The sequence below is a fragment of the Lasioglossum baleicum genome, chromosome 14 (genome assembly GCF_051020765.1).
Source record: "Lasioglossum baleicum chromosome 14, iyLasBale1, whole genome shotgun sequence".
NCBI lineage: Eukaryota > Metazoa > Arthropoda > Insecta > Hymenoptera > Halictidae > Lasioglossum > Lasioglossum baleicum.
The window spans coordinates 4,690,212-4,705,087 of record NC_134942.1 but is presented as its reverse complement, the minus strand read 5'-3'; the positions used below and the strand labels follow the sequence as shown (position 1 = coordinate 4,705,087).

The 14,876-nt window shown below is 35.3% G+C and overlaps 1 protein-coding gene across 3 annotated transcripts; it reads left to right on the top strand.

Moving 5' to 3' along the window:
• Positions 1–3,636: 3,636 nt before the first annotated feature.
• Camki (Calcium/calmodulin-dependent protein kinase I) lies at positions 3,637–14,406 on the top strand. Of its 3 annotated transcripts, none has more exons than XM_076438677.1 (8): positions 3,637–4,483; positions 5,578–5,712; positions 5,795–5,869; positions 5,946–6,208; positions 8,352–8,492; positions 8,941–9,067; positions 10,406–10,443; positions 10,548–14,406. In XM_076438677.1, the coding sequence occupies exons 1-8, from the start codon at positions 4,374–4,376 to the stop codon at positions 10,997–10,999; spliced, it is 1,341 nt and encodes a 446-aa protein (XP_076294792.1). In that variant the 5' UTR covers positions 3,637–4,373; the 3' UTR covers positions 11,000–14,406. The 3 variants fall into 3 exon arrangements, with proteins under 3 accessions (XP_076294792.1, XP_076294794.1, XP_076294793.1); XM_076438679.1 differs by having other exon boundaries at positions 3,649–4,483; positions 10,406–10,493; positions 10,587–10,911; XM_076438678.1 differs by lacking the exon at positions 3,637–4,483 and adding an exon at positions 5,041–5,480.
• Positions 14,407–14,876: the final 470 nt, after the last annotated feature.

Genomic DNA, 14,876 nt, shown 5'->3' with positions numbered 1-14,876 from the left:
GACTGTTTACACGTCGCCATCTTGAAATTTCAAATGTCAGTGTCAGACGATGAAACGAAAAGGTTAGAAATACATAATTATGACAGGACGTGCAAATATGCAAGTAATGAAATATGTAATAGATACTTCAATACTTTAATTCATATTGGATGTTAAAATCTTATTGCTATTTATGCAATATAAACTATATATGCGATATAAATAAATTGTGTACATTTATATTTATAACATAGTGTATGAATTTATTATTAAATAAAGACAAAATCATTCAATCACGAAATTTAATATCTCTGTACTGTCCCATACTGTCCTACTATTCATTTAACTAGCGAACATCGAGAATAAGAGTAAATACGAGAATAACCTGTAAACGACTGAAAACTATCGACTAAATTCAGTTACTGAATCAGTCGCTTAAAACTATCGAGCTATTGGTTGAATTTTAACGGCGGGTGTTTTGAATAAATTTTATAAGATTTACTATCAAATACATTCACTCATTAGCGATATCGAATTATTAAAAATTATTTTTATTATTATTAATTATTTAATTATTGTCTGGTATATTTACCCCAATTTACTCTTACTGTGCCTATAATACTGAGTGAGCACTGCAGTACAATGCTGTAAGAGTGAGTGAGAAATGAGATCTATACGTAGGCATAGACTATAGCCCGCAATCTAGACGTATAACCACTAAAACGAAATTTCAGTCGACTAAAAACTATCGACTAAATATTCGATAGTATGTAGTAACTAAATAGTAATTAGTCGATAGTTGAATTTAGTCGATAATGCCCATCACTACCCTGATAACCAAATTCTCGATTTTTGCCTGGGATTCTCCGCGCGTATTAGTAGCTATTTTTGCCGTCTAATAGCGGAGGGCAATAGCAGAAGGCAAATTGAAGGCAGCCAGCCGGCCGAAGCTGAATTTGTTTAAGAGGGCAGTACCGTCGCGTCTACTGATCTGATTGGCTAATATCGTTTTACAGGGCCGCATCGTCGGTGAGGGTAGTTCGCACTGATGTGGCAGATGTCAGCAGCGAAGTAATCGAGCGCACGAGGAAGAAGATCGATCGACACCAATCGATACGATCAGCGTGTCGTTCGGAATAACGCATACGGTCGTGCGCAGGCGCGGCAGCTCCCCACTACGCACAGATGCACATTTTGTGCACATGCAAATTTTACTTATTCTCATATTTATGTTATTTTTCTTAGACTGCGGATCTTTATGCGAAATAAAAATTGTCTGCATAGATTGCAAGAGATGGAAACTATAAAAATTGCATTGCCATACCATTTTCTCTACAGTTCAATTTCAATTCATTACATTTCGAAATTTATTGAAATGTGTTTATGGAAAAAAAGTGTCGTTCGACGGAAAAGAAAATTTATATTTTTTTTATGACTACTATACACTTATTTTAATGTTTAAATATTAATAATTTTAAATTCAGACTACTCAATATCAGAAGGGATAATAAATGAATGAAGTAGGAAATAATAAATATTATATTTTTTCATTTAGTTTGATTATTTTTCTTTATTAGTCAACTATTAGTCAAATTTTTACAAACCTTGACTTGCGCGAACACAGAAGATGATTTGCAGGACAAATCTGATAAACAGGTTCTGGATGATCAGCTTTTCTTCGTAACTCCTCCCGTGAATCGCTCGAGTACAGTGCTGCTCTCACCGCATTTCTTCTTGGTTGAAAATGGTTGAAAAGAGGATTGTCTTATTATACAGACCTGCACAGACCTGGGCGACGCTGGCTCGAAAAATACATGTTGCTGTTGCTGCTTCTCACCAAAGAGGACTGAAGAGGACTAATCCCAACTAATCCTGACTAATCCTCTTTGCTTCTCACCTTCTCTTGCTCAGTAACACTCAATTACACTCAGTAAGACAGTTCCAGTCCCCACGTCATCCACTCCGACAAAGGAGTTGCAGGCTGCAACAGGCTGCAACTTGCAGCAACATGTGTTTTTCGAGCCAGCGTCGCCCAGATCTGTTATATATTCGCCAATCACATCATCACATCAGTACGACTCGACGGTACTGCCCTCTTAAACAAATTCAGCTTCGGCCGGCTGGCTGCCTTCAATTTGCCTTCAATTTGCCTTCAATTTGCCTTCTGCTATTGCCCTCCGCTATTAGACGGCAAAAATAGCTACTAATACGCGCGGAGAATCCCAGGCAAAAATCGAGTTAATCCCACCTTGAGCAACTCGAACAATAGCGCAGCTCGGAACGGGCCAATTCTTAGCTCTAGGTAGGATTATCCCTCGGCAGGCCTGGTTATCAGGGTAATGCAAACAGAATTCTAAGCCTTTACTCTTGAACTCTGCTTTTTGTTGAGCTGTATACTTACTGCAGATCTTTAGATCAAATTCAAAATTGTTTAAAAATTTTCAAAAAATTAAAGATGTCGATACATTTTCAATCATGTATATATATATATATATCTTCTCTTTTAATACCCCATACAATATCGAAATGTTTAGTAATTGATTAGACACCGACATATATTTAATAATGTAAACAATATTTTGAATAAAATGGTACAGCAATCTTTAGTGGACCCTATATAAGGAGAAAAACATTCAATTTATTAGTTTCTATTTCTTGCAATCGATGCAGAGAATTTTTATTTCGCATAAAGATCCGCAGTCTATAGTTATCACTAAGTGATTTTGTATAACGAACAAACGTTTGCGCGTGAAATTAAATGTTTACAAATAATTTGGAAACGCATTCCCGTTTCAGTGTTTCTCATCTTCCGACAAGAGTTTCTCCTGCAATGCACTCTATGTCGATGTCGACACAATACTGGGGAGAGTTTGAGATCCGCTGCTGCGACGTGCTTCCACCGCATTATTATCGACAGATGAAAGTTAGGTTCTAATATTGCGGTATCCAGCAGTATCGTAAGAAAAAATTGAGGGGTGACGGAATCAAACCGCATCGCCCATATACATCCTACATATATACATATATTTATTGTTTACGAATAAATATATACGGTCAATAAAATGTTTTATGACAGTAAAAAAAGTATGCAACTTTGGAAATTTTCGAATAGACGAAGAAAAGCGTACATAAGAAGAAAGATTTTATTCGCTATCCTGTTACGTTACGTTCTCTCCGAGTGGAGAGAACATATTTTTCATAAAGCTACAACTGCTAAGTACTGCTGCCGAATAATGCAAATTCTTCTTCTATATATTATATTGTTTATAAAGTTTTAAGAGCAAAATTGCAAAAAAGGGCTTTGTACGAGAATCCGGAATAATACAGAGAATACTTCAATACAGAAATCATTAAAAAATATTGCTTTTTCGCTTCACGAAGTTGTAAATTCATTGAGAGATAAAGCTGCTTTATAATTTCTGCTTTTGTCTCTCCTGCGAGTGACATATCTCCCTCTCTGTCACAGCCCTGAAGGAGAGACAAGATCTCCCTATATACATATCTTCATTCGTAGTTCACCTCTACGCCGATGGTGGTATCAGTTTCACTCCTCGCGGGAAAATTTGAATGACAACGATTAGGAACTTCCCTGCATAGTTTCCCACGGGTCCGTTTATAACAAGCGAGAATACTGTACAAGTTCGAAGTCCTCTGTCGGTGAGTTCGCGAATCACATCGGTAGATTCGCCATAAAAATATGATCCGTCGGTGAATTAAGATGTATTTATTAGAAACGATAAAAGGGAATGCGGTTATACGATAAAGCAGGGTAGACGGAATACAGAGCCAGTATACGTATATGTACATACACACGTATACGTGGGAGGTATCTGATTGTATAGTCTCTCGGTCTCGGGTGTACAGCAAGGGCGCGAGGCCGCGACCCTGAGCCCGATACAAGCGACGCGGAATAGAGCGTTTCGGTAGCGAAATAGTGCGCGGAACGAGTACGTGTCAAACACGGTCCACGAATACGAATACGAATACCAATAAGCAAAGAAGCTAAGAGTCAAAGTGGAGCGTCGTACAAGCAAGTGAATACACGGGTGTGCGTTATCGTTTACGTGCGTAAAGGTCGAGAGTTCATGATCATTCGGCAACTGACAAACGATGATCTTACGAGGCGTTTGACGATCGTCTTTCCCCTCTTCGTTCCTCACTGCCGAATGATCGGAGCCTAAGAACTGTAGAACCACCGCAACTGACCGCAACGGAACCAACCTGCGGAGTTACGGACCAGGAACTGAAAGATCAGCCGATTTTCGTAACGTGAGCAGATAACCTGTCTCTGTCAGCTCAGCACTCGGCAGCTTGTACGATCAAAGAAATATACGCGAACGAAGTCGGACCAACAACGGGAACCGTGAAATACTGCGGCAGCAGACGCACCGAGAATGCCGCTTTTCGGTAAAAAGGATCCGAACAAGAAGATTAAAAAAGATGGAAAAGATGAGAAATCCCCGTCCGTCGAGACCAAATACGTCCTGAAGGAGATGCTCGGAACGTATGTACATATACTTTGCATATGTAGATTGTATCACGATAGAATCTTCAATTACCCTCCGAAATAAATAATATTCATCCGCACGGAAATATTTTTCCTAGGGTTATGCAGTAAAGTCGACCACCATTTATAGCAGAAATTTTGTGTACAATACTGTTAACGTTATATACGTATATCTACGTACACCCTATACATTATACATATATATGCATATATTATTCGATACATCTACAATATATTATATCGCATATAAACGTAGATCAACCATCCGAAACTATGCCAATGATATAAATAATTCTCCAAGTCCTCTCGAACGTTTGCATTTTACCGAAAATAATTTCTTTCATTGCTTGAATTTTAGGTTTCTCGTATGTAGAAAAGAGAAAGTGTCACATTAACATAATACAAGATTTCTGGCAATAGTATTTCACATATGTATACGTATATATATTATGTCACCAGCGATATCAACGATGAACACTGGCTGTACTAAACACTGATAATGTTCTATTTGTAGTATATACTTATTTATTTCGGCTTCACAGTCCAGAAATGGACTCGGTTTTACATTCTACTTTATTACTCGCTCATTTCCATACATACATATGCTTGACTATATGCTCGCGATACTCCTATTTCTGTTCTATATTCATTTTTATTTCATTTATCTGAAATTACACAACTTCCCGTGTTTGCCTTTGGTTTATTGCTCATTTTTAGACTTGCTATTTTCCATCTAATTGTTCATAGAAATGTTACTGTAAAAATATAATGTGATCATTCATGAATTCCCTGTATATCGGTATTTGTTTATCAAAGTATGCTGGAACTAATTACATACAGACAGTCATTAAGCAAACAGTCTGGAAATGAATACACGACATATTGCGGTTAATGAGCAATTGGAAATAATTGCATAAGCACACTTGCATTGAAATGTGTGGTTTGCTAGTTTATCGTAATCGATTCACGTGCTGTAGATCCTTTCAATCATCCGGTATTTAAAATTAAAAACACATTTTATGAAAAGTTTAGCGAACATTAAGATAAACACAATTTATCTGTAATTTGATTAGTACAACTTTATATTTTAGGGGTGCATTTTCTGAAGTACGCTTGGCAGAAAGTAAGGAGAAGCCTGGCCAAATGTACGCGGTGAAGATTATCGACAAGAAAGCATTGAAAGGGAAAGAAGATTCTTTAGAAAATGAAATCAAAGTGTTAAGAAGGTAAAATGTTTCACCAGCTGTATACTTTTCTATGTGGAAATGTAACATGAAAATAATTTATCCAACTATTCCCTTATTATAGGCTAACACATCCGAATATCGTTCAGTTATTGGAAACATTCGAGGACAAGCAAAAGTTTTATTTAATTATGGAATTGTAAGTAGTAATTTTGGTTGTATCTATTAGAAAGTTACCTTTTGGTATAAACTTGAAAATTCTTTTATTTCCGTAGGGTGACGGGCGGAGAACTATTCGATAGGATCGTCGAGAAAGGATCCTACACGGAAAAGGACGCATCGGGTTTAATAAGACAAATCCTCGAAGCTGTGGACTATATGCACGAACAGGGTGTCGTGCATAGAGATCTAAAACCTGAAAACCTTTTGTACTATAGCCCAGACGAAGACAGTAAGATTATGATTAGCGACTTTGGTCTATCGAAAATGGAAGACTCCGGTATTATGGAGACTGCGTGCGGTACTCCGGGATATGTTGGTAAGAAACAGTAGAAATACATATCGTATGTACAGCGACTCCCACTAATATTCGAACACACTTAAAAACACCATAACTTTTTTAATATTGGACTATGCGATTTGAACTTCTTCGGGAAGCCAGAGCAATTAGTTTACTGCAGGATGTGAAAAGAAATCTTTTCAAAAATTGCATTTGGTCGGAATTGTAGAGAAAATACTAAAAGTTGCAATTTACAACTTTTTCATGCGGGCCTATATTGAAATTTTAAAAAATACGTTTTGTAGATCTGTGTCAATTATATGCACTGTGAAAGTTTCATAGAAATCGGTTGATACGGGAAAAAACGACAGGCATTGAAAGATTTAAGAATCCTTAGAATTACTGCAGTTAGAGGCCGGAAATCGTGAAAAATTGCAATTTTTACCATCTTTAAACGTTTGTAGCTCATTACAACGTCGACCGATTTTTATGAAATTTTCAGAATATGTTTAATTGATACAGATCTCCGACACGTGTTTTCTAAATTTTCCATATAGGCCCACATGAAAAAGTTGAAAAATACAACTTTCAGTATTTTCTCTGCAATTCCGACAACTTGCAGTTTTCTTCAAAAAATGTTGTCACGTTGTGTAGCAAACTAACTGTTCTAACTTCTCCAAAAATTTCAGGTCGTGTATTCCAATATTAAAAAAGTTATGGTATTTTTAAGAGTGTCCGAATATTAGTGGGAGTCACTGTATGTACAGGGTGTTAAGAAATGTTTGGTCTTGGCAAGCATAGGCGTATTCTACATCTTCGGATCGATGGAGATCTGTAAAAAAAGTTGCTGCAAAATTGTCCTTGACCTTGAATTTCAAGGTCAAATTTTTTTATTGTATTGTATTCTACGCATCATGAGGATAAAAAGTTTCAAAGGAACTATGGGTCAAAATTCAACCGTTCTCATAAAAAATAATAGTAGAGTTATTACTAATGAAGCATGCAGTTACTATTGTTGTTTATCTGCTGCTTATCGGAAATCTAACATAATCAATATTACCTTCTAAGTCTTGAAAGATGTTCATCTTCTATTTCTTCTGCTGACCAAAGTACCGATCCATTCTGATTAATATTTCTTAATAGCCGAGCTTGACTGCCAGCTTCAATATGGCCACCATTGTTTTGCAAACAGGTCTCTAATCTGTTCTGAATATTGTTTATAACTCGGTGATGTAAATTCGGTATACTTCGTAAATGTTGGAAGGCATGCTCTATTCGAATTTTCAATTCTTCCACAGTTCTTATTTCGTGCCCCGATTTATATATCTGTTCCTTTACCGCTCCCCATAAGAAAAAATCTAATGGATTTAGATCGGGCGATCGCGGAGGCCATATAATTGGTGCAGGTCTTCGACCTGCTCATTTAGATCCAAACATTTGATTTAAAAAGTCTCGAACCGGCCGACTAAAGTGTGGTGGTGCTCCATCGTGCATAAAATAAGTAAAACGACGCCTCTCACGCGGTATAATAAGACGCAGATCGGTCAACAATCGTGAACGTAAAAATGTAAGGTAATTCTCACTTGTTCAACGATTTGGAAGATAATAAGGACCAATAATTCTGTTTCCTAGAATAGCTGCCCACACATTGACTGAAAAACGTCCTTGATTGAAATGTTGTATCATGGCATGAGGGTTTCGATAATTTCATATTCTAACATTTTGCCTGTTTTGGAAACCGTGATTAGAAAAACTGCTCTCATCCGTGAAAATAATATTTTTTAAAAAATTCTGATTTCGGTGCAACTTTCGAAGCATTAGTTGACAAAAACATTTTCGAACATCGTAGTCAATATTTCGGAGTGCTTGAACATTTTGGATTTTAAAAGGTCGGAAACCTTCTTCACGAATTATACGACGCACTTTTTGGCGAAACGGTTGAGTTTTTACCCATAGTTCCTTTGACACTTTTTATCCTCGTGATGCGTAGAATGCAATACAATAAAAAAATTTGACCGTGAAATTCAAAGTCAAGGACAATTGTGCGGCAACTTTTTTTTATAGATCTCCATCGATCCGAAGATGTAGAATACGCCTATGCTTGCCAAGACCAAACATTTCTTAACACCCTGTACATTATAGGGAAAACAATGGAAAAATAATAATCTATTTGTTTGCACAGCTCCAGAAGTCTTAGCGCAGAAACCGTATGGCAAGGCCGTCGATGTGTGGAGCATAGGAGTTATTTCTTACATCCTGTTATGTGGCTACCCACCGTTTTACGACGAGAACGATGCTGTCTTATTCGCACAAATTATAAAAGGTAATACGATCATGTTCAGGAGGAAATTTATGGCATTTGGAAGGACTATACTTTCACTTCGATTTAGTTACTACTTTTAGGATCGACGGTACACGCGGCAGTACATTAACTTGAAATTTTCATTTTCAAGGTATTATTCTAGTTTTTGTATGCTGCTGTATACACGCTAGTGTAGTAAGTAAATGATAATATGTGTTCGATCGTATTTCTTTTTCTGAAACCTCTGTGCCAGTTTTCAATTCTGAAAATAGGAAACGAGGAAAGAGGGAAAAGAATTTGGTATTGTGTATCTCACTGTGTAATTTCGAAGTACAGATTGATGTTTCTCTTGCGCAAAGTATGAAGCTAACAGTATTTCTTCCAAATAAATTATTTCATTTAAACGAAATATTTTATAATTACAAAAAGTCGTCTACTCTATAGCAAAGAGCTAACCAGACTGTTATAGGTGAATTTGAATTTGATTCGCCGTTCTGGAACGATATCAGTGATTCTGCAAAGGATTTCATTCAGAAGTTGATATGCGTCAATGTCGAGGAACGCTATACTTGCAAGCAAGCCCTTGCACATCCCTGGTAAGATTTCAAAAATATTTCACGTAATTTGTCATTTGAAGTTACATTTTGTTTTTCTCTATATAAATCTATATATATATAATAATGCAGTTATACAGACAAATTAGGATCATTCTATAAAAGTTTTGTGAATATTCATAGCTCTGAACACTTCGAAAACCCTATTTTCAAATTCAAGCGATAAAGATATTACAGGAACAGAATTCTGTTTAATAATAAAGTATAAATATATGGGATTCAGTAAGTAAAAAGATTACATTTATCTTGTCATCCATTAACTTAACACATTCTAAGGATACTTATTATATTCCCAGATGTACACAATAATGGACAGTGTTTACATGCTGATGATCAAAATTACCATAATCCCCCTGCATAAAAATGATAAAATATCCTCTCGAGTAAACAAAAGACTTTAATTCCTTAACACGAACAGAAAGAATCAACAAACGAATCCGCTTAACACGTTTATCGCTGGTCACAAATGTTTCATTAATGAAACTATAATGAATTTCGTGTTTCACACGAGTCCTGCCCTATTTTATTCGTATACAGTGGCTCACGAAAGTATTCGAACGACCTTTAAAACAGAATAACTTTTTTATAATTGTAACAAATGACCTGATTTTTTATAATCAATTAGAAGCACTGGTTTATGAAATGATATGCAAAAAAGATTTTCCAAAAAATTATAATTCACAAAGTTACATGCAAAAATGAAAAAGTCATTTTTTAAACTTTTTTATAAGGGCCCTTAAAGAAACTTTAAAATATATGTTTTGTAGATCTGTGTTAGTTATACACATGCTGAGAATTTCGTCAAAATCGATTAACATACACACGAGCTACAAGCGATTAAAAATGCTGAAAATCGTAGTTTTACACGATTTTTGATCAGTTTCTGCTTAAAATCCACAAAATTATACATCTTTCTATGCGTGTCGTTTTTTCCTGCGTCAACCGATTTCGATGAAATTTTCAGCATGTGTATAACTAACATAGATCTACAAAACATATATTTTAAATTTTCATCAAGGGCCCTAATAAAAAAGTTAAAAAAATGGCTTTTTCATTTTTACATGTAACTTCGTAAATTATAATTTTTTGGAAAATCTTTTCTGCACATCATTTTATAAACCAGTGCTTCTAATTGATTATAAAAAATCAGGTCGTTTGTTACAATTATAAAAAAGTTATTCTGTTTTAAAGGGCGTATATATCGTTCGAATGGTAACGGCGAGAAACGTGTTGATAGGAGAGCATTTTCTATAATATGTATCATATCATATAGTATATATGTTTATTCTGATGTGGAAATTGTGGAATGAATTTTTCCAGGATATCCGGCAACGAGGCTAGCAATAAAAATATCCATGGTACTGTATCGGAACAACTTAGAAAGAATTTCGCCAAATCTCGGTGGAAGGTTAGTATGTTTGAACGATTATCTGGTTGCTGATTGTATGTGTTTGCCCGCTAGGCTCCGTAGGGAAGTCTTCCTCATCTCTCATGGTTGCAGCAAGCCTATCACGCAACTACGGTTATTCGTCAAATGAAACGACTGGCGCTCAACAGCGGCCAGCAACAAGAGGGACCAGGATCAACAGGCCCCTCCAGCGGCAACCTCACGCCATACCCAGATCAATCGCAATCCAACAACCCCAGTCACCAAGCCAGATCACTGGAGCCTCAGAGCAACCTGAATTGAAGCAAACAGTTGAGCCATCGTTGCCTGTATCAAGCTTGGTGACCACAAACCCTATTCCCATTCCAATTCCCAGTCCCATTCCAATTACAACCGCTCCAAACTCACCACTATACGTGCGCAACAAACGCTTCAAGCTGTGGGGTAGCACACGCACCGCTCTGTCTACTCTGTTCCAAACGAATATGTCGTATCTTAGAAAGCAACGGAAATACAAAAAAAGCTGAGTCACGCTGCGAACCGTTTTCGCGAATTACGAGAAAATTCTCCGAGGAGAAGCCGTTGGACATGGCGTTCTTTTCCACCCTCTCGCCAATGCTACTTCGATTTTGGCAGAGGTTTGTATAGAATTCCAGCTAATCTGCTTTTTAATCGGTGGTTCTCCTGTGACACGGTCTACCACCATTTATATACAATACCAATACAGACCTATGTAACGGCCCGCGCGATATAAGGCGATTTTCCGAGTATTTTTCATTTTCGCTGGTTGGGTCTATTCGGATACTCGTAAATAGAGGTTTCACTGTGTTGAAAATATATACTATATTATGTATATAATCTATATATACACATCACGTTACATTACATCAAAAACAATAGATTCAAAATACTTGTAGCCATCGATAGAGATTTTTCCGTGACGATCTGTTAATAATGTTGATTTGATCGAGTAAGATACACCGTTATAGTAGTGTGTTCAATTTACGTTTACATTTTACACACACAAAGAGAGAATGTGTGGGGATTTCATGACAGTTTTCAAGAAAATTATCTTGCTGGGTCAAATCTAAGCGAATATGTATAAAACAAGGAGAAGGACTAAATGTAAAACAGTACAACGACAAGTTTTTATCTTTTATAAAGTTTGGAATAACGAGTAGTGGCTGTTTAGACGATTTTTTGCAAGGTAATAGTCTCATTATATCCTGGCATATATGTTTGAAACTTCGTGAATACAGCTTCTTGCCCGATATACATCTGGAGAGCATATGGTCCGATGGAATGTAGCACTTTTCGAGGTAGCATTTTGATAGGTACTAAAGAAAAAAAAATGAAAAGACATAATTAGCGAGAATGCTATTCGTGAAACAGAATTGCTCCTACCTATTGCTGCTAGATGAGATCCTGCTGCACGGAATCGTGTCGCGAGTCTCTATAAGATCTGATTTCTATTATCGATAATTCTTCTTATATTTCGTTGATAATCGAATCGTGTAATATATTTTATTTTGATTTTATACCATAGACGAACACACGAGTGTTTATACCCAGCCATGTACAGTGCATTGCATTACGAAATGTACATTCTGTGCGCAGTATACTCTTTTTCGTTATACATATAGTGATATTACTACACGTCTAAGAAACTTTAAACCGGATCTGTTGGACTACATTTAATGTGTATACATAACGTATATATATTGTTGTACTGAGATATACTTTTTAACGATACGTTGCACTAACAAAAGAATTTCAGCAAGCGTGTACATAATATATCTATACACGGTATTCTATATCCCGTTTGTCGGTTTGCAAGATGCAAATATAAAAAGCAAATTACATACAATGTACATGTAGTTTCAGATTTTTTCGATTTCTACATGGTCTCTTGAGAGCGATCGCACGACAACTATCTTTACCGAGTCAATGTTCGTTGTTTTTGTTTTTTTTTTATTGTTCACGCATATTATACTTATACTTGTTTCGGAATCGCGAACTTCTGCTTGACTTTTGAACGATAGGAAAACTAAAATAATACGGAGAAAATGAAAACATGAATGATAAAAATTGTAAAGCACAAACTTGATGTTTGAATATAGTTAAGCCATTCATCGTCTATGTCAGATTATACGTTGCGAAAAGAGAGTGTACATCATTAATTAATGTACACATTTTTTTTATGTAAATGTGTAACTAAACACCATCAATACATTGTGAAAATACAACTATTTTTGTATTTAATACTTCTTTATATAATATCGAGAAATTATCATATAGAGTGATATGTCATCGCATAAGTTGCAAAAGTTGATATTATACCATGATAGCTGTTTATATTTGTATCTTATCGCGATGTCTGAAGTACATTGAACACGATACGACAAAGTACTTTAAACGAAACGCTTGGGGAATATACTTTTATTACACAGTCGCTACTTTATTTTTTTATAATAATGATTGCAGTCGAGTGCAATAATACCGCGATCTTGTGATAAATAATGTTGTTATGGTTACATTCGATACCGCATCCATATTAATGTTAAACGATGAATGTTAAGAATTTTAATTGACACACGGAGCAGTCCTTTTAATTGAACTGTGTACAATGATTTTTTGGTATAATCGACGTTAGCGTTTTGGAGTATTTTTACATATACATTTAAAAGCTTCGTTATACGAGTGAACAAGGAAGGAAACGATCTAGAATGTAGCGTATGAAATTGTATCTAAAAAGGAAAACAGTTCGATGTTTTTCGTGTCCTTTGAAACGTGCTTTTAAATAAATTTACATCGTATATAATCAATTGAAATGAGAAATCATAATATTCTATTTACTAACGTAAAACAAGAATCATTGCTGTTTATCGAGCGGGCACACATTTTACTATAAACTATACTATTACTACTACTACTACCACTACTCTACTACTATTACTTCTACTACTTCTACTACTACTACTATTACTACTTTCTCTTCTCTTTAACTTATAAAGCTATAACTATAAATATGATAGTAACTTTGGACACTATCACATTAGACATCCGTCCGTATACCGGGCACTATTCGTATAGCAAAGTGTGAACAAAGTTGGAGGAACTCGTTTAACGCTGTAAAATGATTTTCAGATCGATAATAATTATATTAGTTATAAGGTAGCTAATTATATTATTCTTGAAACGAGTGTTACATAAAATTAGCAATATGCATTATATGCATATAATGTGACGAATAAGATAAAAGCAGCGATGATCGTTCATTCTTTTATCGAAATGCTTTCGTATCAAAATTATAATACTTGAATTCAAATTAGTAAGACGTCGTTCTTAAAGTGCCTTGGATGACACGATGGTGGAAGAGTAAGAAGGAATATTATATATATACATAAATGGAAAATATTTTTAATAAAAATTGCATTTAGATATTACTCCCTCGAAATTACACAACCGCTTGATTCTATACTTTGTTCTGTCGAGAAATTCTTCGTCACACTTTCCACTTTCTCTTGTATAATAATACACTTCAAAATTCTATCCTATAATCGAAGAGAAACAGATATATATATATATATCTTTTCAAATTACCAACATCGTGTTATCTAATAAGAGTTCGTTACGAATAACATGTTTTATGCTGATGTTTGTGCGTTAGTGATGAGCTTATTATTTGAAAATTCTAAAACAAAAACAGTAGTTTATGTAGCTTCGATTTTGAAAAATTTTCCTCCCTGAAAAAATGAAGTGGAAGAAGACCGCGCCACACGAATAAACATATCGGCAGGAACATTACAAATGTGATGTAAAGATAAGCTGATTTTAAATAGTAATGAATAATATGTCTTGTAACCAGAGTCTTATTTGAAACAAAAAAAGAAAAACAATATATAAAAATGCCAGACTGATAGAGTGTGTATGAGAGTGAAAGAAGAAGAGTATAAAAGAATTCTAGAGAGACAGAGAAAGAGAGAAAATGCTAGAAGAATGTACTGTTGATTAAACAAACTTTCAATTGTTGCCTATATATTTGCCTATACTCCAATATATTTATTAACTAATACAGGAACAAACTTCTTCCTATTGTACTTCTCTGATTGCATAAAATTTGTAATTGTTATGCTTGAATTTATGCATGTGGAGATATATATATATATATATATATATATATATATATATAAATATCGAATGTCTCATTGTTAAATTGTACATGTTAAGAAAAGACTTCTAGTGCTTCTAGAAAGTTAACGACACAATCTACCATCACACCTACGACGAGGGATATTGGTAGTCAGAATAAAATTGATCTAGTTTACAGTGCCAATGTATCAGTATTCATTGAGAAAAAGAGGAAGAAACTGGTAAAAATTACTGGTTCGAAGTTTCTATTAA